Source organism: Aethalodelphis obliquidens, unplaced genomic scaffold, assembly GCF_003676395.1.
Source record: "Aethalodelphis obliquidens isolate GAN/ISIS:26980383/991018 unplaced genomic scaffold, ASM367639v1 scaffold92, whole genome shotgun sequence".
NCBI lineage: Eukaryota > Metazoa > Chordata > Mammalia > Artiodactyla > Delphinidae > Aethalodelphis > Aethalodelphis obliquidens.
The window spans coordinates 1800793-1827075 of record NW_020838036.1 but is presented as its reverse complement, the minus strand read 5'-3'; the positions used below and the strand labels follow the sequence as shown (position 1 = coordinate 1827075).

The following is a 26283-nucleotide window of genomic DNA, read 5'->3' as shown; positions in this document are numbered from 1 at the left end:
CAACTTTTCCCCTGAAGGGTCTTTTTTTGTTTTATTTTAAAGGCAGCTGGAATACAGAGAATACAGTCCTTTCTGGAAACAGGATCATACATAAGATGCTGGTTTCTCAACTGGAACACTGTTGAAACAAGTGCAAAGACTTCTTTGTTATGTTAGAGAAAGCTAGCTTTTGAGAAGTTATGACTCTAGCTTGGGTGGGGAGGAGATGGAGGAAAAAAGGAAAGGGACTAGCTAGGATGCCAGTCAAACTAAAAAGCCATAGCAAGGCTGCCACGGAATAAGATTTTTTCATCTATAATGTCAAAGAATTAGTATACTATTCTAATGTATACTATTACAACTAACATGGTTACTTTTCTACTCCCAAAGACAGAAAACCCAATAATTATTTGGTTATCTCAGTGTTTACAATGCCACCTCTGTTATATGGATGGATAACCAAGCAAATTACCCTTTGTCACCATCAACATTTGAACTACAGGTAATTTTTTATTATGAAACAGCAAGATAATCAATGGCATACTAAATGCAGCCATCCCAACTGGTTTCTCTGTAGCCTCTTCAGGGTTGGCTGAGACTTGGAACCTTTGGAAATGAGGAAACGCCCTAACTAGAAGCCACATATTTCTTTCTTTTCGATTATGAAACAAATACAAATTCATTGTAGAACATTTGGAAAATACAAAAAAAAAGCTTAAAAAAGAAAATGAATCACTTAGAATCCCACCACCCTAAGACAACCACTATTAATATTATGTGATTTAAAATGAAAATTGAAATAGTATTGTGCATCTGTCTAGCCTTTCATGCTGAGGAAAGATTTATTAGGTCCCATCTTAATCCAAGTCTGATTTTGGTAGTCATAATAGTCATAATTTGTATTAGTCATCTCTAAACTTGGTGATGACATTTTATACTATTCTAATGCTGTTGTTTATTCTGCTCTTACATTTACCAGATTCTTTGATGTCATTAAATGTTTTTTCAAAAACATGATCTAACAGTTATATAATATTATACTCTTTGAATATACAGTTGACCCTTGAACAACATGGGGGTTAATCCATATATATAACTTATAGTTGACCCTCTGTATCTGCAGTTCCTCTGCATACATGAATTCAACCAACCATGGACTGTGTAGTACTGTAGTTTTCAGTATTGAAAAATATCCACGTATAAGTGGACCAACGCAGTTCAAACCCACGTTGTTCAAGGGTCAACTGTATATTTATTTAACCATTTCCAAGTAAGTCATTTATATACTTTCAAATTTTCTCTTACATGAAATACAGCTTTACAGTGACTATCCTAAATGCTGAATTTCTACATGCCTTTATGATTATTTTCTTAGGATACTTTCACAATCGTCTTAGATTACATGGCAAAAAAAACTAGGGTCGTAAATTAGGCTTACCTCTCTCAGGAAATAGAGGACACAAGTTCTTTCACTGTGCCCTTTGAGCAGAAGTCTAACTTTACAAACTTTTGATCTTTGCTTCACACTGCAAAGCTTACTTCAGTAAGACCACAGGGCTAGCTAGAACCTCGAGTTTCTTGCTGTTTGAGAGCAGTTTTCAGGCTCAGGTCGGGAGGCAGGAGAAATAGTGACCTTTCAGCCATTTGCAAGCTCTACTCAAACAGGGCCACCATGAAAACAACTGCAATCCCCTTCAATGGAATTAGTTCATACTTCTTCATTTGAATTTGAACAACAGTAGAATGGTGTAAAGTATTACCACTAAGCTTAGAGATGACAAACACAAGTTATAACTACCAAAATTCAATTTGAATTTAATGTGGAAGCAAATGAACTTTTCCTCAGGATAAGAGGCTGGGCAGATGTACACTTAACCACCCCATGACCATCAAGAGCATGAACTCACCATGAGGAGTGGAGAACAGACTGAGTAGGATAATAACACTAGGTTGAACTCCATGTTCTATGAGAACCTTTACAGCTTCAATTACAGTGTTTCCAGTGCCTGAAATAAAATGACAACCAAATGCATTGGCAACTTTAACATTCATCTCAAAATGTCTTTGAGTTTCTTTGAAGTAAAGGCAGTTTAGTAATGTAATACAAGATACTACTAGAGGGCTTCCCTGGTGGCGCAGTGGTTGAGAATCTGCCTGCCAATGCAGGGGACACGGGTTCAAGCCCTGGTCTGGGAAGATCCCACATGCCGCGGAGCAACTGGGCCCATGAGCCACAATTACTGAGCCTGCGCGTCTGGAGCCTGTGCTCCGCAGAGAACAAGAGAGGCAGCGATAGTGAGAGGCCCGCGCACCGCAATGAAGAGTGGCCCCCACTTACCACAACTAGAGAAAGCCCTCGCACAAAAATGAAGACCCAACACAGCCATAAATTAATTAATTAATTTAAAAAAAAGATACTACTAGACACCTTGAGAAAACCATAGTTCAAAAAGAGTCATGGACCACAATGTTCATTGAAGCTGTATTTACAACAGCCAGGACATGGAAGCAACCTAAGTGTCCATCAACAGATGAATGGATAAAGAAGATGTGGCACAACCTAGAGGGGTGGGATAGGGAGGGTGGGAGGGAGGGAGACGCAAGAGGGAAGAGATATGGAAACATGTATATGTATAACTGATTCACTTTGTTATAAAGCAGAAACTAACACACCATTGTAAAGCAATTATACTCCAATAAAGATGTAAAAAATAGATAAATAAATAAAAAATAAAATAAAATGATGTGGCACATATATACAATGGAATATTACTCAGCCATAAAAAGAAGCAAAATTGAGTTATATGTAGTGAGGTGGATGGACCTAGAGTCTGTCATACAATGCAGTAAGTCAGAAAGAGAAAAACAAATACCATATGCTAACACATATATATGGAATCTAAAAAAAAAAAAGGGTTCTGAAGAACCTAGGGGCAGGACAGGAATAAAGATGCAGATGTAGGGAATGGACTTAAGGACACAGGGAGGGGGAAGGGTAAGCTGGGACGAAGTGAGAGAGTGGCATGGACATATATACACTACCAATTGTAAAACAGATAGCCAGTGAGAAGCAGCCGCATAGCACAGAGAGATCAGCTCGGTGCTTTGTGACCACCTAAACGGGTGGGATAGGGAGGGTGGGAGGGAGATGCAAGAGGAAGGAGATATGGGGTATATGTATATGTATAGCTGATTCACTCTGTTATAAAGCAGAAACTAACACGCCATTGTAAAGGAATTATACTCCAATAAAGCTGTTAAAAAAAAAAGATACTACAAGACAAAGCTTCATTTGAAGGTGCCTGTTTTTTATCAATGATGTTATTTTCAATAACAGACATAACCCATATACTTTTCAGTTTTCAAATGCACAACAAGCCCTAAATTCGTTCAGTATTTGAGATATCAAATATAACACCCACCCACCACCCCTAACCCCAGGATATGAGTAAGCTTAGGAAACAGACTAGAATAGGAAAAAAAAAATTACCTCCAAAGAGGATAAATCCTTGAGAAAATCATTGCTATACTCATTGGGCTAGAGAAGGGACATATTTCAATGTATTTTCTGTGTTCTATATATTTTGCCTCATTAAATCCTTTGCTTCAATGTGTTAATTTTAAGATAGAAGTTTTTGGAGCTAATAAAGTTTGACTAATGTGTATTCTCTTATTACACAATAAGAATTCCCCAGAGAACTGCCCAGGGCAACTCCAAATCAAAACAAAACATTTAGAACAAAACAAAACATTTAGAAATGGCTTTCTAAAGAATGGTTTTTGAGAAAAACAAAAAACACATTTAGAAATGGTTTTCGCCTTTATATAAGGGTACCTAGAAGGCAGGCACTAAGTTGAATTTAAACCCTAACCAAAGGTTACAAATTAAACACAAGCCACTCACTGAGAATCGGATACATCAGAAGGACTTTTCTCCTGTAAATGTCTGGGGGGAACTTGGCATAATATACTTTGGCTCTTTGTGTCTCCTCATCACTCTGAATCAGGATCTTTCCAATTCGTATGGATCGACAGCAGTCTCGTAAACCTTGTTCCATTGCCTCACCTTGAAGAAGGAAATAAAAAAGAAGGAAAGAGGGATTAGGAGGAGATACAGTGAAAGTCCAAGAATAGGCCAAAGCAGAGTTTTTGACTGTTATTAATACAATAAATAAAGACATTGTCAAAATGGAAGCAATTCTTCTTAAGCTAACAGCTTTTACTTCGGATATGCTCATATTTTATACTTAGTTCAGGTCAATGAAACTAGGATACGCTAGTTTTATTGCTGGCTTGCAAGTTTTAGAGCTGTCATGCTTCCATGATTACAGTAAATAAAGTGTTTTATTAAGCTGCTCCTTGAACTTTTCTAATATCAGGAACATTTTACTCCTATTATTTTAAAGAAACTGTGTTACTTTCATCTGGCAAAAATATAAAATATTTATGGAAGAATGGGGGCTACAGACCAAAGGCTCTCCATTTAGATTAAGCTGGCGTCAAGAGATATCACTTAGACCCAGCAATGACTTCAATGGCAGAGGCTTCATTGGCAAACAGTGAAAAAGTAATATATGTTCCCTCTCCCCGCTAGAGAACCACAACCAACACCACCACCACACCCTTGGTTTCTGAACACAGAGCTATTTTTGAGTCTGAATTCCTTTAAGGAAGTGTTTGCCAAAGGTCAACCATTTTCATACCATCGTCAAGATTTTAGGCCACATCAAAATTCTACTTGTATGGTTATTTACTTAATATTTTTCTTTAAATTAACTGGTTTTTTTACATTTATTTTAAAAGGAAACTTTATATCACTAGTGAAAATATAAAAACAGTTTCTTTCTATTAGGTATGAAAATCAACCAATAGCTATTAAGGTTAAAAACACCCTGTCTATGCATCACCCCCAAGGTCATCCTGTATACACTAGGGGTGCGAGGACCATGCTGCTGCCTTTAGGGCAGAAGCTGGACTAAAACAGAAGAAATTGTGCCTTAAAAGCCCATCTCCATTGTCTTCACCAGTTTTAAAAGGTTGAACACCATTGTCCTGAAAATCCTATCGTTGCTTAAGAGCTACCTTCTATAAAAAAGGGAGCTTAAAGCTCCTATTTTATTGGAGATATTCAATTGTTCACAAACAGAACTTCATAGCCAGAGAAGAAAAGGGAATGTTTATATGTGAAATAAAAATCCGGGGACTTCCCTGGTGGTCCAGTGGTTAAGACTCCATGCTGCCACTGCAGGGGACACAGGTTGGATCCTTAGGGGAACTAAGATCCCACATGCTGCATGGTGTGGCAAAAAAAAAAAATCTGTTTCCAATGCAAGCAAGTGGGGCTTCTACCATACCTTGGATCCTGTACAAAGAATAATTAAGGAATTAAGTTGCTGAACGGAAATAATCATCCCCATGTAACAGGTATAGGTCCTAATTACAGGCATGTGATTTTGCTGCACAAAGGTTGGTTTAGAAGGATAATCGGTTGGACTCAAAACACAAATATTTATAAGACTAGCAATTGGAAATACCTAGAGTTAATCACAGTTAAGTTCTTTTGCCTACATAGTCACATACTCATCAAATATAAAACTAAAAATATTAAACAAGCCATTCAGTCCAGTTCCTGACAGGGTAGGACTGTTCCTCACAAAAGAAATTAAAAAAAACAGAAAAAAGATTTTCTCTAGTTGGGTGCTCAGAGTTCTGCAGGCCTGAATTTGTGCTGTATTCCCTCAAAATTCAAGCTGCCCTGTTCTCTCCAAGATAGCATCATTGCATCCTCTTGTTCTCCCACCCTCCTCTGAATCTTTCAAAGCTGGCTTGCCCATGGGGATAGGCCACTAGGGAAGATGCTCTGCAGTTAAAATTAGCCAAACTCGGCGATACATAGGCTATGATTTCAAGGCACCATGAGGATAGACAACACAGGTGGTGAGATTTAAGCTAAGGAAGGCTGCAATTGTGACAGACAAGACCGCCTCTCTCCTGGAAAATAGCAACTGCATCTATGCACGCAAAGAGACAAAGTCACACATATGCAAACCTACCGCTTCTCATTATGCTGACCCCACAGTTTCCCTTCTCAAATTTCACTCCTTCATACTTGTACCCTGTTGGGGAATAAAACCAAAGAATTTATCTTTCATCATTGGAGAGACCTACTTATTTAATAAAGTATCTAAGCTTTAAAGCAGATGGGTACAGAGCAACTCTTGTCCAGACATACTGTATAACATCATAGGTTCCCTGTGAAAGTAATAAGAAGAGCCATGATTTTTCATATTTACTTTTTAATTCTTCATAAAAAACCTGTGGGAATAATTGGGAGAGAGGTAGACTTCATCGACTGGGAACAGGCCTTATGATAGAATGATATTCACATACATGTTCCTCAAACTGAATTCAGACAAGAATTGTACTCCAAGAATGCTAGAAAGCCCATCAATTCAAACTGGGACCCCACTGTGAGCCACAGCAGAGAGCCTCCTCATTCCGGTCCCTTTTTATGAGCCTCCATTCTGCATTAAAAAGCAGAAGAGAAAGGTTGAAGTAATTATCAAGACATGTTCATGCCTTGGTCTCATCCTGAATTTGTATCAATTATGATGCAGCAAATTCAGCCCCCAATTTTCATAAAATCAACCTTTGGATATAACAGCTTCCATTATTTACTAAAGAACCAAATCAGAATTTCAAATCCCTAAAATAGGGATCCTTGGTTTCTTTCTATTAGAGCAGAACAAAGCCCCTTCTCTAATCCTCATCATTTTTAGTTTTCCTTTTTTTTTTTTTTTTTTACTTTTCATCCCTTTACCTGGAGTTTCAATGCCAAACCAGCCCACCCATTTGTTAACACCAGAAGCTTCCCTACAGAGGTGAAGATAAGCTGCCAGCAATTCTTAGCTCTGGTCCCAATGTGCCATCATCAAAGGCAACACCTGCATGCTGAAGAATATTTATTAACCTTTAACTTGAACTGACCAGCAAGCCATTAACAAAAGGTCATCCACATAAATTTCTTTGCTAAATGTCTCCAAGTTTATTAAGTTGTTTAAAAGAACAGCTCCACATAGACTCCTCATTTTGCATACTGATTTACTCAGACTGCTTTTTTTCCATTTTCCCCCAATTCTATCTCAGAATTTTTATGAGGCGAATATGAGAGTAACAGCCCTGGTTACCTGTTGGAGTGGTCACCATGCATTCTTTATATGGTAGCTGATTCAATCCCTCTTCCACAACAAGTCTGATCTAGAGAGTCAAAGGAAGAATAAGTTGAGAACTTGCTAAGAATCTCCTGTTAGCTGTAAGCCTCAGGAGCTGAAAACTAGGCAAAAAGTCAGTAACATACTAGGCAAGGATTTAGCTTATGGAAGTAGGAAGGGGGCCCCTATCATGTGTTAGATACAGAGATAGAAACAAATGCCAGGCTGCTTGCTGCTAGGTATCCAACCTCGGTTAGGCACATGATTGCCACTAAAAGGCTCAAGTATGCTTTCTGATTCTCATTCAGTCAGTCCAGGCTATATTATGAGAAATGCAATACTACAGCAAGTGTCAAGAGTCATGGCAGGAACACTTGGAAGTAATATACTTCTGGCTACTCTAGAAATAGTGCTCACTGGAAACTTCTTTGCCTTGTTTAGTACTCTGAAACTGTCAAGTCAGATACTTTTTAACAAAGGCCCACCATAATGCAAAATAAAGCCTGAATTTCTTAGGAGGAAATAAATGAGTGGATGGGGCTGAACCAATTTACTGAACTTGAAGAAGGATCCAGTCGAATGCATTGGGACTTCCCAGCTTAAAAAAAAAAAAAGGCTCCTAATGATCTTAATATGTGGTACAGAGGAAAGAATCCATCAGAACTACTAGGAATAGCCTCCAAAAACCACCGGTTATGGTATTTCTATGACTACCCAGAGCCCATTACAAAAAGGCAGTGCTGAGTCTGCAAAGCACATTTTCTCCAATCAATATTACATTACTGATTGAGACTCAGGAACATCAGGGAGAAATGTCAGGCCCCATGCTCTGTTATCACAACAAAACATCCTGCTGCCATTAAAATGATCAATGCTAAATGGGCCAGCACTTTGTCAACCTGCAGCACCAGAGGGTCAAGGAAGCTCATGAATACCGTGTGTGTGTGCATACTCACCTCTAGCCACCACCTTCTGTGGAGGTTAATGTTTCTTACGAGCAAAAAGTACAAGGGAAGAAGAGGATCATTTTCTTTGAAGAGCCTAGTTCTCCTAGTAACACTCCTCTAAAGAGTCTTACCTCCTGTCCATCTCCTGCAACTCTGGGACAGAAACTAGTGTGTCCAAGCCTTACAGGAGAACATAAAACCAGAAGAAGGGTGACTAAAATATAAAGAACTCAAGATCTGAGCGCCAGGAGAGCCAATCCTGACAAATTCAGGATAGAATTAATGTCCACTATAACAGGACCCTTGTGCTAGAAGAGACAGTGTACTAGAAATCCTCAACACTAGAAACCTCAACAGCTCCTGTCCCTACCACAATCACAACTGACCCTCCACACCTCCCACCCCCAATATCAGGACCTTCAAATCCAACTGCAGAGAACAGACAGGTCCTAATTACCATCCCCTGAGGTGAATTATGCCCTGGATCCTTATTATCTCACTTGACTAAGATAATACTTGCCCTTCCAGGCAAGCATTTTACAATAACCATGAACTTACTTCCTATGTTCTCCAGAAAAATGGAACAAGGAGAGCAAAAGAAAGAGCAATCATTTTCTACCAGTGAACACCAAGACCTCTGTTTTCCCCACAGCAGCCACTGACACAATTGCCTTGAACCTGTCCCTTTGGTTTGATAAAAGCATAAAGACAGAATAACCTATCACTCCAAGAATGTCAACTACATTTATCTTGATGCAGTCCAAGGATTATTACTGGCCCTGGAAGCTCAAATAGAAGTGGCCTTTGAACCAAGAATACTTAAAGTCAAAAATGGAACAGGAGTTGTCTACACTCTTTTGGAATAAAGATTTCCCTAGGGAAAAGGTAAATAAAGAGTTTCGCGCCTCCCCCCACCAACACCATCACATTCCCTTTAATAATATATCTTCTACTATCTGATTATAACTATAAGCTTAATAAGTCACTTTTCTTTCTTTCCCAAACTAAATACTGAGAACAGTATTTAGATTGTAAACCCCACAATATCAGACACCATGCTATATGCTTTACCACTGTATCTCCTCCCCCCACAACACAGTCTAGCACAGTGTCTGACTCACATGAGTTCAATGTATATTTCATGAACAGATGAATACTAATAACCACAGCAGAATATGTGTCAACCTCATTCTAAGCACTGAACAAATTTAGATATAAACACAAGAAGTAAACAGGGCTTACCCAAGACAGCCCAATGTGGCCTGAGAACCTCTCAGATGACACTAACTAAACAGAATTGGGCTTGGTCAATTCTTAACAGCAAGTCCCTGAGCATAGACAGTACAACTTAGTATTTCACGTGTGAGGATACTACAGAAAAGAAGAGGCAAAATAGATATCCAACCCCATGTAAACTACAAGCTAGGTATTAGTTTTTGTGCATTCGATGGATCCCACAAGGGTAACTACTACGTCTTTTACATCTTTGATTTCCTTTTAATTTACTTCACTTCACTGCCCTAAGAGGAGGCATTTAAGCCTCAGGATCAGGTTACCAAGATCCACTTGAAAGGTAGTAAGTGGTACCTCAGAACTACAGAGAATTAGTTCATGGACAATGCTTTGAGGTGAATGGGACTGAGGCAGAGCTTTAATGCAACAGTAGAAACAACACTTGCAAAGTCTAGCAAGATGTGGGTTACTTGGTACAATCTCTTTTGACCCCAGAATGCTCTAGAACAAAAAAGCCCCTTGGCCTACTACGATTGTATCACTAGGAACAACAGTGAAATGAAAATGGAAAGCCTCCATCCACCTACCAAACGATCCGCAGAAAACATGAAGTCCCCTCTACTGGCTGTCCTAAAAAAAAAGTACAAGTTTTAGTCTAGATTAGAGCTTTAAAGTGAAATATTACTTAATATATATAGTAACTCTGATATTAAAACGTATTACATGCTAAAAGCTTAAAGGCTTACCTGTAACAGACTATTATTGAGACATGACATTTTTCACTAGGATACAGGAACCTAAATGGAATGACTTGGTAAATATTATTGAAAATGCTCATTTGATATTAACACTAGAGAGAGGAATTGAAAAGATCATGCAGTCTCCCACGGAACTGCCCAAGTATATACTCTTCAATCAGGAGATGAACAAGTTCCCCCTGGAAGATGGCAGCAAGTCCAGAGCTCAAGTTAAGAAAAAAACTTTGCAGTTAGAAAACCAGGTTCTCCCCATTCTCGCGCACCATTCACCTTGATCTAAAACCCTATTACCAACATAAGTAACCCATCTATTGATACTCTGTCTCTAATCCTTTTTGGAATGAGAATGGCACAAACAAGTAAATCCTCTGTTTCTGCCATTGCTTTCAAGAAGACATAACCTAATTTCCAAGACCTTTCTCAAACTATTGATAACTTTTTCCCTTTGCCTGTTTTTCAACCAAATAGTTTATTCCATACATCTTTCTACCTACTTCCTGTACACTTCCTTCTGGCCAGTACTTTCAGATCCTGAGGTACCCAAGTAATAATAATCGAGGGTTGCACCTACCCACAAACTGTTACCCAGCCAAAAGAAGAATGTTTATAAGGCTGACATTTTTTCTGTATGTAAAAACCTAGCATTGTTCCTCCTCTTTCTCTCATGTAAGTTAAACAATCTGACAGACTTACAGTTTATGTACTTAAAAATCCCCATCTGCCTATCCATAGCATACCTAAAATATTCCCCAACACAGCATCGAAATGGCATATGCAAGCATATATTATCTCACTATACGATTAATCATGACTCTTTTTCAACCTTCATTTACTTTCTCTGACAGGGAAAAGCAATGAAATACCCCTGACACAAATGGCATTAGGTTTCGTAGAGTAACCACAGTTCTATCATTATTACAGATACTAACTCTCTAAAATATGGACTATAATTGAGCAATAGGAAGAATATAGGCCTGTATTCTTTTTTTAATTTTAATTTTTTACATCTTTATTGGAGTATAATTGCTTTACAATGGTGTGTTAGTTTCTGCTTTATAACAAAGTGAATCAGTTATACATATACATATGTTCCCATATCTCTTCCCTATTGCGTCTCCCTCCCTCCCACCCTCCCTATCCCACCCCTCCAGGTGGTCACAAAGCACTGAGATGATCTCCCTGAGCTATGCGGCTGCTTCCCACTAGCTATCTACCTTACATTGGGTAGTGTATATATGCCCATGCCTCTCTCTCGTTTGTCAAAGCTTAGCCTTCCCCCTCCCCATATCCTCAAGTCCATTCTCTAGTAGGTCTGTGTCTTTATTCCTGTCTTACCCCTAGGTTCTTCATGACATTTTTTTTCTTAAATTCCACATATATGTGTTAGCATATGGTATTTGTCTTTCTCTTTCTGACTTACTTCACTCTGTATGACAGACTCTAGCTCTATCCACCTCATTACAAATAGCTCAATTTCATTTCTTTTTATGGATGAGTAATATTCCATAGCATATATGTGCCACATCTTCTTTATGCATTCATCCGATGATGGACACTTAGGTTGTTTCCATCTCCGGGCTACTGTAAATAGAGCTGCAATGAACATTTTGGTACATGACTCTTTTTGAATTATGGTTTTCTCAGGGTATATGCCCAGTAGTGGGATTGCTGGGTCATATGGTAGCTCTGTTTGTAGTTTTTCAAGGAACCTCCATACTGTTCTTCATAGTGGCTGTACCAATTCACGTTCGCACCAGCAGCACAAGCGTGTCCACACCCTCTCCAGCATTTATTGTTTCTAGATTTTTTGATGATGGCCATTCTGACTGGTGTGAGATGATATCTCATTGAAGTTTTGATTTGCATTTCTTTAATGATTAATGATGTTGAGCATTCTTTCATGTGTTTGCTGGCAGTCTGTATATCTTTTTCGGAGAAATGTCTATTTAGATCTTCTGCCCACTTTTGGATTGGGTTGTTTGTTTTTTTTGTTATTGAGCTGCATGAGCTGCTTATAAATTATGGAGATTAATCCTTTGTCAGTTGCTTCATTTGCAAATATTTTCTCCCATACTGAGGCTTGTCTTTTGGTCTTGTTTATGGTTTCCTTTGCTGTGCAAATGCTGTGTAGTTTCATTAGGTCCCATTTGTTTATTTTTGTTTTTATTTCTGTTTCTCTAGGAAGTGAGTCAAAAAGGATCTTGCTGTGATTTATGTCATAGAGTGTTCTGCCTATGCTTTCCTCTAAGAGTTTGATAGTTTCTGGCCTTATATTTAGGTCTTTAATCCATTTTGAGCTTATTTTTGTGTATGGTGTTAGGGAGTGATCTAATCTCATACTTTTACAAGTACCTGTCAAGTTTTCCCAGCACCACTTATTGAAGAGGCTGTCCTTTCTCCACTGTATATTCCTGCCTCCTTTATCAAAGATAAGGTGACCATATGTGCCTGGGTTTATCTCTGAGCTTTCTATCCTGTTCCATTGATCTATCTTTTTCATTTTGTGCCAGTACCATACTGTCTTGATTACTGTAGCTTTGTACTATAGTCTGAAATCACAAAGCCTGATTACTCCAGCTCCGTTTTTTGTTCTCAAGATTGCTTTGGCTCTTCAGGATCTTTTCTGTCTCCATACAAATTGTGAAATTTTTTGTTCTAGTTCTGTGAAAAATGCCACTGGTAGTTTGATAGGGATTGCATTGAATCTGTAGATTGCTTTGGGTAGTAGAGTCATTTTCACAATGTTGATTCTTCCAATCCAAGAACATGGTATACCTCTCAATCTATTTGTATCATCTTTAATTTCTTTCATGAGTGTCTTATAATTTTCTGCAAACAGGTCTTTTGTCTCCTTAGGTAGGTTTATTCCTAGATATTTTAATCTTTTTGTTGCAGTGGTAAAGGGGAGTGTTTTCTTGATTTCACTTTCAGATTATTCATCATTAGTGTATAGGAATGCCAGAGATTTCTGTGCATTAATTTTGTATCCTGCTACTTTACCAAATTCATTGATTAGCTCTAGTAGTTTTCTGGTAGCATCTTTAGGATTCTCTATATATAGTATCATGTCATCTGCAAACAGTGACAGCTTTACTTCTTCTTTTCCGATTTGGATTCCTTTATTTCCTTTTCTTCTCTGATTGCTGTGGCTAAAACTTCCAAAACTATGTTGAATAAGAGTGGTGAGAGTGGGCAACCTTGTCTTCTTCCTGATCTTAGTGGAAATGCTTTCAGTTTTTCACCATTGAGGATGATGTTGGATGTGGGCTTGTCATATATGGCCTTTATTATGTTGAGGAAAGTTCACTCTATGTCTACTTCCTGCAGGGTTTTTATCATAAATGGGTGTTGAATTCTGTCGAAAATTTCTCTGCATCTATTGAGATGATCATATGGTGTTTCTCCTTCAATATGTTAATATGGTATATCACGTTGATTGATTTGCGTATAATGAACAATCCTTGCATTCCTGGAATAAACCCCACTTGATCATGGTGTATGATCCGTTTAATGTGTTGGATTCTGTTTGCTAGTATTTTGTTGAGGATTTTTGCATCTATGTTCATCAGTGATATTGGCCTGTAGTTTTCTTTCTTTGTGACATCCTTCTCTGGTTTTGGTATCAGGCTGATGGTGGCCTCGTAGAATGAGTTTGGGAGTGTTCCTCCCTCTGCTATATTTTGGAAGAGTTTGAGAAGGACAGGTGTTAGCTCTTCTCTAAATGTTTAATAGAATTCGCCTGTGAAGCCAACTGGCCCTGGGCTTTTGTTTATTGGAAGATTTTTAATCACAGTTTTAATTTCAGTGCTTGTGATTTGTCTGTTCATATTTTCTATTTCTTCCTGATTCAGTCTTGGCAGGTTGTGGATTTCTAAGAATTTGACCATTTCTTCCAGTTTGTCCATTTTTTTGGCAGAGGGCTTTTTGTAGTAATCTCTCCTGATCTTTTGTAATTCTGCAGTGTCACTTGTTACTTCTCTTTTTTCATTTCTAATTCTATTGATTTGAGTCTTCTCCCTTTTTTGCTTGATGAGTCTGGCTAATGGTTTATCAATTTTGTTTATCTTCTCAAAGAACCAGCTTTTAGTTTTATTGATCTTTGCTATCGTTTCCTTCATTTCTTTTTCATTTATTTCTGATCTGATCTTTATGATTACTTTCCTTCTGCTAACTTTGGGGTTTTTTTGTTTTTCTTTCTCTAATTGCTTTAGGTGCAAGGTTAGGTTGTTTATTTGAGATGTTTCCTGTTTCTTAAGGTAGGACTGTATTGCTATAAACTTCCGTCTTAGAACTGCTTTTGCTGCATCCCATAGGTTTTGGGTCATCGTGTCTCCATTGTCATTTGTTTCTACGTATTTTTTGATTTCCTGTTTGATTTCTTCAGTTATCACTTCATTAGTAAGTCATGTATTGTTTAGCCTCCGTGTGTTTGTATTTTTACAGATATTTTCCTGTAATTGATATCTAGTCTCATAGCGCTGTGGTCAGATAAGATACTTGATACAATTTCAATTTTCTTAAATTTACCAAGGCTTGATTTGTGACACAAGATATGATCTATCCTGGAGAATGTTTCATGAGCACTTGAGAAAAATGTGTATTCTGTTGTTTTTGGATGGAATGTCCTATAAATATCAATTAAGTCCATCTTGTTTAATGTATCATTTAAAGCTTGTGTTTCCTTATTTGTTTTCATTTTGGATGATGTGTCCATTGGTGAAAGTGGGGTGTTAAAGTCCCCTGCTATGAATGTGTTACTGTTGATTTCCCCTTTTATGGCTGTTAGTATTTGCCTTATGTATTGAGGTGCTCCTGCGTTGGCTGCATAAATATTTACAATTGCTATACTTTCTTCTTGGAGCAATCCCTTGATCATTATGTAGTGTCCTTCTTTGTCTCTTCTAATAGTCTTTATTTTAAAGTCTATTTTCTCTGATATGAGAATTGCTACTCCAGCTTTCTTTTGCTTTCCATTTGCATGGAATATCTTTTACCATCCACTTACTATCAGTCTGTATGTGTCTCTAAGTCTGAAGTGGGTCTCTTGCAGACAGCGTATATATGGGTCTCGTTTTCGTATCCATTCAGCCAATCTGTGTCTTTTGGTGGGAGCATTTATTCCATTTACATTTAAGGTAATTATCGATATGTATGTTCCTATTCCCATTTTCTTAATTGTTTTGGGTTCGTTGTTGTAGGTCTTTTCCTTCTCTTGTGTTTCTTGCCTAGAGAAGTTCATTTAGCACTTGTAAACCTGGTTTGGTGGTGCTGAACACTCTCAGCTTTTGCTTGTCTGTAAAGGGTTTAATTTCTCCATCAAATCTGAATGAGATCCTTGCTGGGTAGAGTAATCTTGGTTGAAGTTTTTTTCTACTTCATCACTTTAAATATGTCCTGCCAGTCCCTTCTGGCTTACAGAGTTTCTGCTAAAAGGTCAGAGGTTAACCTTATGGGGATTCCCTTGTGTGTTATTTGTTGTTTTTCCCTTGCTGCTTTTAATATGTTTTCTTTTTATTTATTTTTTGACAGCTTGATTAATATGTGTCTTGGCGTGTTTCTCCTTGGATTTATCCTGTATGGGACTCTCTGTGCTTCCTGGACTTGATTAACTATTTCCTTTCCCATATTAGGGAAGTTTTCAACTATAATCTCTTCAAATATTTTCTCAGTCCCTTTCTTTTTCTCTTCTTCTTCTGGAACCCCTATAATTCGAATGTTGGTGCGTTTGATGTTGTCCCAGAGGTCGCTGAGACTGTCCTCAGTTCTTTTCATTCTTTTCTCTATATTCTGCTCTACAGTAGTTATTTCCACTATTTTATCTTCCAGGCCACTTACCCATCTTCTGCCTCAGTTATTCTGCTATTGATCCCATCTAGAGTATTTTTAATTTCATTTATTGTGTTGTTCATCATTGTTTCATCTTTAGTTCTTCTAGGTCCTTGTTAAATGTTTCTTGTATTTTCTGTATTCTATTTCTAAGATTTTGGATCATCTTTACTATCATTATTCTGAATTCTTTTTCAGGTAGACTGCATATTTCCTCTTCATTTGTTAGGTCTGGTGCGTTTTTATCTTGCTCCTTCAACTGATGTGTGTTTTTCTGTCCTCTCATTTTGCTTATCTTACTGTGTTTGGGATCTCCTTTTTGCAGGCTGCATGTTCATAGTTCCCGTTGTTTTTGGTGTCTGTCCCCAGTGGCTAAGGTTGGTTCAGTGGGCTGTGTAGGCTTCCTGGTGGAGGGAACTAGTGTCTGTGTTCTGGTGGATGAGGCTGGATCTTGTCTTTCTGGTGGGCAAGTCCACGTCTGTTGGTGTGTTTCTGGGTGTCTGTCGACTTATGATTTTAGGCAGCCTCTCTGCTAATGGGTGGGGTTGTGTTCCTGTCTTGCTAGTTGTTTGGTATAGGGTGTGCAGCACTGTAGCTTGTTGGTCGTTGGGTGAAGCTGGCTGCTAGTGTTGAGATGGAGATTTCTGGGACATTTTCGCCATTTGATATTACGTGGAGCTGGGAGGTCTCTTGTGGACCAGTGTCCTGAAGTTGGCTCTCCCACCTCAGAGGCACAGCACTGACTCCTGGCTGCAGCACCTACAGCCTTTCATCCACACGGCTCAGAATAAAAGGGAGAAAAAGTAGAAAGAAAGAATTAGTAGAAGTAGAAAGAAAGAAAGGAAGAAAGGAGGGAGGGAGGGAGGGAGAGAGGGAAGAAGGAAGGAGGGAAGGAAGGAAAAAAGAAAGAAAGAAGATAAAGTAAAATAAAATAAAGTAAGATAAAATAAAAGAAAGTTATTAAAGTAAAAAATAACTATTAAGAAGAAAACATTAAAAAAATGGACAGATAGTACCCTACAACAAATGGTGGAAGCAAAGCTATACAGACAAAATCTCACACAGAAGCATACACATACACACTCACAAAAAGAGGAAAAGGGGAAAAAATCATAAATCTTGCTCTCAAAGTCCACCTACTCAATTTGGGGTGATTTGTTGTCTAAAGGAGGGAAGGAAGGAAAGAAAGAAAGAAGATAAAGTAAAATAAAATAAAAATAAAATAAAGTTACTAAAATAAAAAATATTAAGAAAAAAATTTTTAAAGAAGGATGGATAGAACCCTACGACAAATGGTGGAAGCAAAGCTATGCAGACAAAATCTCACACAGAAGGATACACATACACACTCACAAAAAGAGGAAAAGGGGAAAAAATCATTAATCTTGCTCTCAAAGTCCACCTCCTCAATTTTGGATGATTTGTTGTCTATTCAGGTATTCCACAGATGCAGGGTACATCAAGTTGATTGTGGAGCTTTAATCCGCTGCTTCCGAGGATGCTGGGAGAGCCTTCCCTTTCTCTTCTTTGTTCTCTCAGCTCCCGGGGCTCAGCTTTGGATTTGGCCCCGCCTCTGAGTGTAGGTCGCCGGAGGGCATCTGTTCTTTGCTCAGACAGGACGGGGTTAAAGGAGCAGCTGCTTCAGGGACTCTGGCTCACTCAGGCCGCGGGAGGGAGGGGTATGGAGTGTGGGGTGAACCTGCGGCGGCAGAGGCCGGCGTGATGTTGCACCAGCCTGAGGCGCGCCATGCGTTCTCCCGGGGAAGTTGTACCTGGATCCCAGGACCCTGGCAGTGGCGGGCTGCACAGGCTCCCCGGAAGGGGCGTGTGGATAGTGACCTGTGTTCACACACAGGCTTCTTAGTGGCGGCAGCAACAGCCTTAGCATCTTATGCCCGTCTCTGTGGTCCATGCTTTTAGCCGCGGCTCACGCCCGTCTCTGGAGCTCCTTTAAGCAGCGCTCTTAATCCCCTCTCCTCCCACACCAGGAAACAAAGAGGGAAGAAAAAGTCTCTTGCCTCTTCGGCAGGTCCAGACTTTTCCCCGGACTCCCTCCCGCCTAGCCGTGGTGCACTAACGCCCTGCAGGCTGTGCTCATGCCGCCAACCCCAGTCCTCTCCCTGCACTCTGAACGAAGCCCGAGCCTCAGCTCCCAGCCCTGCCCACTCCGGCAGGTGAGCAGACAAGCCTCTCGGGCTGGTGTGTGCTGGTCCACTGATCCTCTGTGCGGGAATCTCTCCACTTTGCCCTCTGCACCCCTGTTGCTGTTCTCTCCTCCGTGGCTCCGAAGCTTTTCCCCCTCCGCCACCCACAGTCTCTGCCCACGAAGGGGCTTCCTAGTGTGTGGAAACCTTTCCTCCTTCACATCTCCCTCCCAGTGGTGCACGTCCTGTCCCTATCCTTTTGTCTCTGTTTATTATTTTCTCTTTTGCCCTACCCAGGTATGTGGGGAGTTTCTTGCCTTTTGGGAGGTCTGAGGTCTTCTGCCAGCATTCAGGAGGTGTTCTGTATGAGTTCTTCCACGTGTAGATGTATTTCTGGTGTATCTGTGGGGAGGAAGGTGATCTCGCATCTTACTCTTCTGCCATCTTCCAAAATCCCTAAGTCTGTATTCTTTATATATAAATACTCCCTAAACTCAGAAAACTCTATCCACACACCTACACATAGACAGCCCATTTAAAACAGGCTTTATGTACTGTGGTTTTCAAATGAAACTATACTAATAATATTACACTTTCACCTTTCATTTCTATAATTAACCTTCACAACATGCTTGTCAAAGAAGTAAAAGTCAGCGAACTACCAAGAAAAAAGAAAAAAAGACTGACGCCTACTTCCCCATTTGCTAGACCTACATAAACTTGTCTAAGTAGCCAGAACACAGTTTTTCAATAGGGAAGATAAGTCTGGATTTGTCTTAAAGAAATAGTATATCTTGAGAACACATCTGAAATGTTTGTCTTTAATTTTTAAACAGTTACACAAATATATTACATAGAAAAGTTAGGTTAATTGATCAGAGTTGCCCAAATTCATTATTTTACTTTAGAAACAGACATTGTAACATCTTCACACTCTCCTCAAAAGTATCAGCATCATCTGATAACTTCTGGATGATAAGCACTTCTCTACATTCCAAAAAAGGTACACACTATGAGAACCTAATGTGAACTGTTATCTCTTCATAGCTATTTGACTTCCAGTTAAAGCAGTCACTGCTCCAGGTCATCCCACTACAAACAGTAATTACTAACTTATCCCCTGATGTTTTTGACAGGCTTCAGATGGACACTGTTTACTTAAATCAATTTAGAAATTAAAGTACAGTTAGAATACAGTAAGTGGGTTGCATTCCTTAAAAACCCACAGTCACATCGCATGGGTTTGTGACCAGGGGCTGTCGCAGTCCTCATTCTGGGTTATGGTTTTATGTTTAAATTATCCACATCAATCAGCAGCATCATTTGGGATTTCTGAGCAGACACTTCAAGCACAATTTCTGGACTGAAGGGGCGAAAAATGTCTGACAGCAATGCAAGCTTACTCCGTGCTGCCAGAGCAGGCAACTTAGACAAAGTAGTGGAATATCTCAAGGTGGGCATATACATCAATACCTGCAACCAGCCGTGTGGATGAAAGGCTCTTGGTGCTGCAGCCAGGAGTCAGTGCTGTGCCTCTGAGGTGGAAGACCCAACCTCAGGACACTGGTCCACAACACACCTCCCAGCTCCACATAATATCAAATGGCGAAAATCTCCCAGAGATGTCCATCTCAACACCAACACCCAGCTTCACTCAACGACCAGCAAGCTACAGTGCTGGACACCCTATGCCAAACAACTAGCAAGAGAGGAACACAACCCCACCCATTAGCAGAGAGGCTGCCTAAAATCATAATAAGTCCACAGACACCCCAAAACACACCACCAGACGTGGACCTGCCCACCAGAAAGACAAGAACCAGCCTCATCCACCAGAACACAGGCACTACTCCCCTCTACCAGGAAGCCTGCACAACCCACTGAACCAACCTAACCCACTGGGGACAGACACCAAAAACAACGGGAATTACGAACCCGCAGCCTGCAAAAAGGAGACCCCCAAAACAGTAAGATAAGCAAAATGAAAAGGCAGAAAAACACATAGCAGATGAAGGAGCAAGATAAAAACCCACCAGACGTAACAAATGAAGAGGAAATGGGCAAGCTACCTGAAAAAGAATTCAGAATAATGATAGTAAAGATGATCCAAAATCTTAGAAATAGAATACAGAAAATACAAGAAACATTTAACAAGGACCTAGAAGAATTAAAGATGAAACAAGCAACGAAGAACAACACAATAAATGAAATTAAAAATACTCTAGAAGGGATCAATAGCAGAATAACTGAGGCAGAAGAACGGATAAGTGACCTGGAAGATAAAATAGTGGAAGTAACTACTGCAGAGCAGAATAAAGAAAAAAGAATGAAAAGAACTGATGACAGTCTCAGAGACCTCTGGGACAACATCAAACGCACCAACATTCGAATTATAGGGGTTCCAGAAGAAGAAGAGAAAAAGAAAGGGACTGAGAAAATATTTGAAGAGATTATAGTTGAAAACTTCCCTAATATGGGAAAGGAAATAGTTAATCAACTCCAGGAAGCACAGAGAGTCCCATACAGGATAAATACAAGAAGAAACACACCAAGACACACATTAATCAAACTGTCAAAAAATAAATAAAAAGAAAACAAATTAAAAGAAGCAAGGGAAAAACAACAAATAACACACAAGGGAATCCCCATAAGGTTAACAGCTGATCTTTCAGCAGAAACTATGCAAGTCAGAAGGGACTGGCAGGACATATTTAAAGTGATGAAGGAGAAAAACCTGCAACCACGATTACTCTACCCAGAAAGGATCTCATTCAGATTTGATGGAGAAATTAAACCCTTTACAGACAAGCAAAAGCTGAGAGAGTTCAGCACCACCAAACCAGCTTTATAGCAAAGGTTAAAGGACCTTCTCTAGGCAAGAAACACAAGAGAAGGAAAAGCCTTACAATAACAAACCAAAACACTTAAGAAAATGGGAATAGGAACATACATATCCATAATTACCTTAAATGTAAATGGACTAAATGCTCCCACCAAAAGACACAGACTGGCTGAATGGATACAAAGACAAGACCCATATATATGCTGTCTACAAGAGACCCACTTCAGACCTAGAGACACATACAGACTGAAAGTGAGGGGATGGAAAAATATATTCCATGCAAATGGAAAACAAAAGAAAGCTGTAGTATCAATTCTCATATCAGGAAAAATAGACTTTAAAATAAAGACTATTAGAAGAGACAAAGAAAGACACTACATAATGATCAAGGTATTGATCCAAGAAGAAGATATAACAATTGTAAATATTTATGCACCCAACATAGGAGCACCTCAATACATAAGGCAAATACTAACAGCCATAAAAGGGGAAATCGACAGTAACACAATCATAGTAGAGGACTTTAAAACCTCACTTTCACCAATGAACAGATCATGCAAAATGAAGATAAATAAGGAAACAGAAGCTATAAATGATACACTAAAAAAGATGGACTTAATTGAGATTTATAGAACATTCCATCCAAAAACAACAGAATACACATTTTCTCAAGTGCTCATGAAACATTCTGCAGGATAGATCATATCTTGGGTCACAAATCAAGCCTGGTAAATTTAAGAAAATTAAAATTGTATCAAGTATCTTTTCCGACCACAATGCTAGGAGACTAGATATCAATTACAGAAAAAGATCTGTAAAAAATACAAACACATGGAGGGTAAACAATACAGTACTTAATAACGAAGTGATCACTGAAAAAATAAAAAAGGAAATCAAAAAATACCTTGAAACAAATGACAATGAAGACACGACGAACAAAAATCTATGGGATGCAGCAAAAGGAGTTCTAAGAGGAAAGTTTATAGCAATACAATCCTACCTTAAGATACAGGAAACAACTCAAATAAACAAAGTAACCTTGCACCTAAAGCAATAAGACAAAGAAGAACAAAAAAACCCCAAAGTTAGCAGAAGGAATGATATTATAAAAATCAGATCAGAAATAAATGAAAAATAAATGAAGGAAATAATAGCAAAGATCAATAAAACTAAAAGCTGGTTCTTTGAGAAGGTAAACAAAATTGATAAATCATTAGCCAGACTGATCAAGAATAAAAGGAAGAAGACTCAAATCAATAGAATTGTAAATGAAAAAGGAGAAGTAACAACTGACACTGCACAAATACAAAAGATCATGAGAGATTACTACAGGCAACTCTATGCCAATAAAATGGACAACCTGGAAGAAAAGGACAAATTCTTAGAAATGCATAAACTTCTGAGGCTGAACCAGGAAAATATAGAATATATGAACAGAAAAATCACAAGCACTGAAATTAAAACTGTGATTAAAAATCTTCCAACAAACAAAAGCCCAGGACCAGATGGCTTCACAGGTGAATTCTATCAAACATTTAGAGAAGAGCTAACACCTATCCTTCTCAAACTCTTCCAAAATATAGCAGAGGGAGGAACATTCCCAAACTCATTCTACGAGGCCACCATCACCTTGATACCAAAACTAGACAAGGATGTCACAAAGAAAGAAAACTACAGGCCAATATCACTGATGAACATAGATGCAAATATCCTCAACAAAATACTAGCAAACAGAATCCAACAACACATTAAAAGAATCATACACCATGATCAAGTGGGGTTTATTCCAGGAATGCAAGGATTGTTCAATATACGCAAACCAATCAATGTGATCCACCATATTAACAAATTGAAGGAGAAAAACCGCACGATCATCTCAATAGATGCAGAGAAAGCTTTCGACAAAATTCAACAACAATTTATGATAAAAAGTCCTGGAGAAAGTAGGCAGAGAGGGAACGTTCCTCAACATAATAAAGGCCATGTATGACAAACCGACAGTCAACATCGTCCTCAATGGTGAAAAACTGAAAGCATTTCCACTAAGATCAGGAAGAAGACAAGGTTGCCCACTCTCACCACTCTTATTCAACATAGTTTTGGAAGTTTCAGCCACAGCAATCAGAGAAGAAAAGGAAATAAAAGGAATCCAAATTGGAAAAGAAAAAGTAAAGCTGTCACTGTTTGCAGATGACATGATACTATACATAGAGAATCCTAAAGATGCTACCACAAAACTACTAGAGGTAATCAATGACTCTGGTAAAGTAGCAGGATACAAAATTAATGCACAGAAATCTCTGGCATTCCTATACACTAATGATGAAAAATCTGAAAGTGAAATCAAGAAAACACTCCCATGTACCATTGCAACAAAAATAATATAATATCTAGGAATAAACCTACCTACGGAGACAAAAGACCTGTATGCAAAAAATTATAAGATACTGATGAAAGAAATTAAAGATGATACAAATAGATGGAGAGATATACCATGTTCTTGGATTGGACGAATCAACCTTGTGAAAATGACTCTACTACCCAAAGCAATCTATATATTCAATGCAATCCCTATCAAACTACCACTGGTATTTTTCATAGAACTAGAACAAAAAATTTCACAATTTGTATGGAAACAAAAAGACCCCAAATAGCCAGAGCAATCTTGAAAACGAAAAACGGAGCTGGAGGAATCAGGCTGCCTGACTTCAGACTACAGTACAAAGCTACAGTAATCAAGACAGTATGGTACTGGCACAAAAACAGAAACATAGATCAAAGGAAAAGGACAGAAAGCCCAGAGATAAACCCACACACATATGGTCACCTTATCTTTGATAAAGGAGGCAAGAATGTACAGTGGAGAAAGGACAGCCTCTTCAATAAGTGGTGCTGGGAAAAGTGGACAAGTACATGTGAAAGTATGAGATTAGATCTCTCCCAAACACCATACATAAAAATAAGCTCAAAATGGATTAAAGACCTAAATGTAGCACCAGAAACTTTCAAGCTCTTAGAGGAAAACATAGGCAGAACACTCTATGACATAAATTGCAGCAAGATCCTATTTGACCCTCCTCCTAGAGAAATGGAAATAAAAACAAAAATAAACAAATGGGACCTAATGAAACTTCTAAGCTTTTGCAGAGCAAAGGAAACCATAAACACGACCAAAAGACAACCCTGAGAATGGGAGAAAATATTTGCAAATGAAGCAACTGACAAAGGATTAATCTCCAAAATTTATAAGCATCTCCTGCAGCTCAATAACATAAAATCAAAAAACTCAATCCAAACATGGGCAGAAGACCTAAATAGACATTTCTCCATAGAAGATATACAGACTGCCAACAAACACATGAAAGAATGTTCAACATCATTATTCATTAGAGAAATGTAAATCAAAACTACAAGGAGATATCATCTCACACCAGTCAGAATGGCCATCATCAAAGAATCTAGAAACGAGTAAAGGGAACACTCTTGCACTGCTGGTGGGAATGTGAATTGGTACAGCCACTATGGAGAACAGTATGGAGGTTCCTTAAAAAACTAACAATAGAGCTATGATATAACCCAGCAATCCCACTACTGGGCATACACCCTGAGAGAACCATAATTCAAAAATAGTCATGTACCAAAATGTTCATTGCAGCTCTATTTACAATAGCCCGGCGATGGAAACAACCTAAGTGTCCATCATCGGATGAATTTATAAAGAAGACGTGGCACATATATACAATGGAATATTACTCATCCATAAAAAGAAACGAAATTGAGCTATTTGTAATGAGGTGGATAGAGCTAGAGTCTGTCATACAGAGTGAAGTAAGTCAGAAAGAGAAAGACAACTACAGTATGCTAACACATATATATGGAATTTAAGGAAAAAAATGTCATGAAGAACCTAGGGGTAAGACAGGAATAAAGACACAGACCTACTAGAGAATGGACTTGAGGATACGGGGAGGGGGAAGGGTAAGCTGTGACAAAGCGAGAGAGAGGCTCTCTCACTATATATATAGTGTATATATATATACACACTGCCAAACGTAAGGTAGATAGCCAGTGGGAAGCAGCTGTATAGCACAGGGATATCAGCTCAGGGTTTTGTGACCGCCTGGATGGGTGCTATAGGGAGGGTGGAAGGGAGGGAGATGCAAGAGGGAAGAGATATGGGAACATATGTATATGTACAACTGATTCATTTTGTTATAAAGCAGAAACTAACACACAATTGTAAAGTAATTATACTCCAATAAAGATGTAAAAAAAAAAGAGGAAATCAACAGTAACACATTCATAGTAGGGGATTTTTACACCCCACTTTCACCAATGAACAGATCATCCAAAATGAAAATAAGTAAGGAAACACAAGCTTTAAATGATCCACTAAACAAGAAACACTTAATTGATATTTATAGGACATTCCATCCAAAAACAACAGAATACACATTTTTCTCAAGTGCTCATGGAACACTCTCCAGGATAGATCATATCTTGGGTCACAAATCCAGCCTTGGTAAATTTAAGAAGCTTGAAATCGTATCAAGTATCTTTTCCGACCACAACGCTATGAGACTAGATATCAATTACAGAAAAAGACCTGTAAAAACTACAAACATATGGAGGCTAAATAATGCACTACTTAATAACGAAGTTATCACTGAAGAAATCAAAGACGAAATCAAAAAATACCTAGAAACAAATGACAATGGAGACACGATGACCCAAAACCTATGGGATGCAGCAAAAGCAGTTCTAAGAGGGAAGTTTATACCAATACCATCCTACCTTAAGAAACAGGAAAAATCTCGAATAAACAAGCTAATCTTGCATCTAAAGCAATTAGAGTAAAAAGTACAAAAAAAATCCAAAGTTAGCAGAAGGAAAGAAATCATAAAAATCAGATCAGAAATAAATGAAAAAGAAATGAAGGAAACGACAGCAAAGATCAATAAAACTAAAAGCTGGTTCTTTGGGAAGATAAACAAAATTGATAAACCATTAGCCAGACTCATCAAGAAAAAAAGGGAGAAGACTCAAATCGATAGAATTAGAAATGAAAACGGAGAAGTAAGAACTGACACTGCAGAAATACAAAAGATCATGAGAGATTACTACAGGCAACTCTATGGCAATAAAATGGACAACCTGGAAGAAATGGACAAATTCTTAGAAATGCACAACCTGCCAAAACTGTATCAGGAAGAAATAGTAAATATGAACAGACCATCACAAGCACTGAAATTGAAACTGTGATTTAAAATCTTCCAACAAACAAAAGCCCAGTACCAAATGGCTTCACAGGTGAATTCTATCAAAAATTTAGGGAAGAGCAAA

General features: G+C 38.5%; 1 protein-coding gene across 2 annotated transcripts in view; it reads right to left on the bottom strand.

The window, feature by feature from the left end:
• The window catches only part of UPRT (uracil phosphoribosyltransferase homolog), a 40015-nt gene that overhangs the window by 1299 nt on the left and 12433 nt on the right, over window positions 1-26283 (bottom strand). Inside the window, exons 1-6 of one of the 2 annotated variants that reach the window (XM_027095604.1) lie at window positions 10117-11131; window positions 9958-10000; window positions 7167-7236; window positions 6033-6095; window positions 3884-4045; window positions 1887-1985 (exon numbers count right to left, since the gene is read on the bottom strand). In XM_027095604.1, coding sequence (XP_026951405.1) covers window positions 1887-1985; window positions 3884-4045; window positions 6033-6095; window positions 7167-7236; window positions 9958-10000; window positions 10117-10208 — 529 coding nt within the window. In that variant the 5' untranslated portion in view covers window positions 10209-11131. Of the gene's footprint in view, window positions 1-1886; window positions 1986-3883; window positions 4046-6032; window positions 6096-7166; window positions 7237-9957; window positions 10001-10116; window positions 11132-26283 lie in introns of those variants that run through there. The other variant, XM_027095603.1, reaches the window with a different exon arrangement.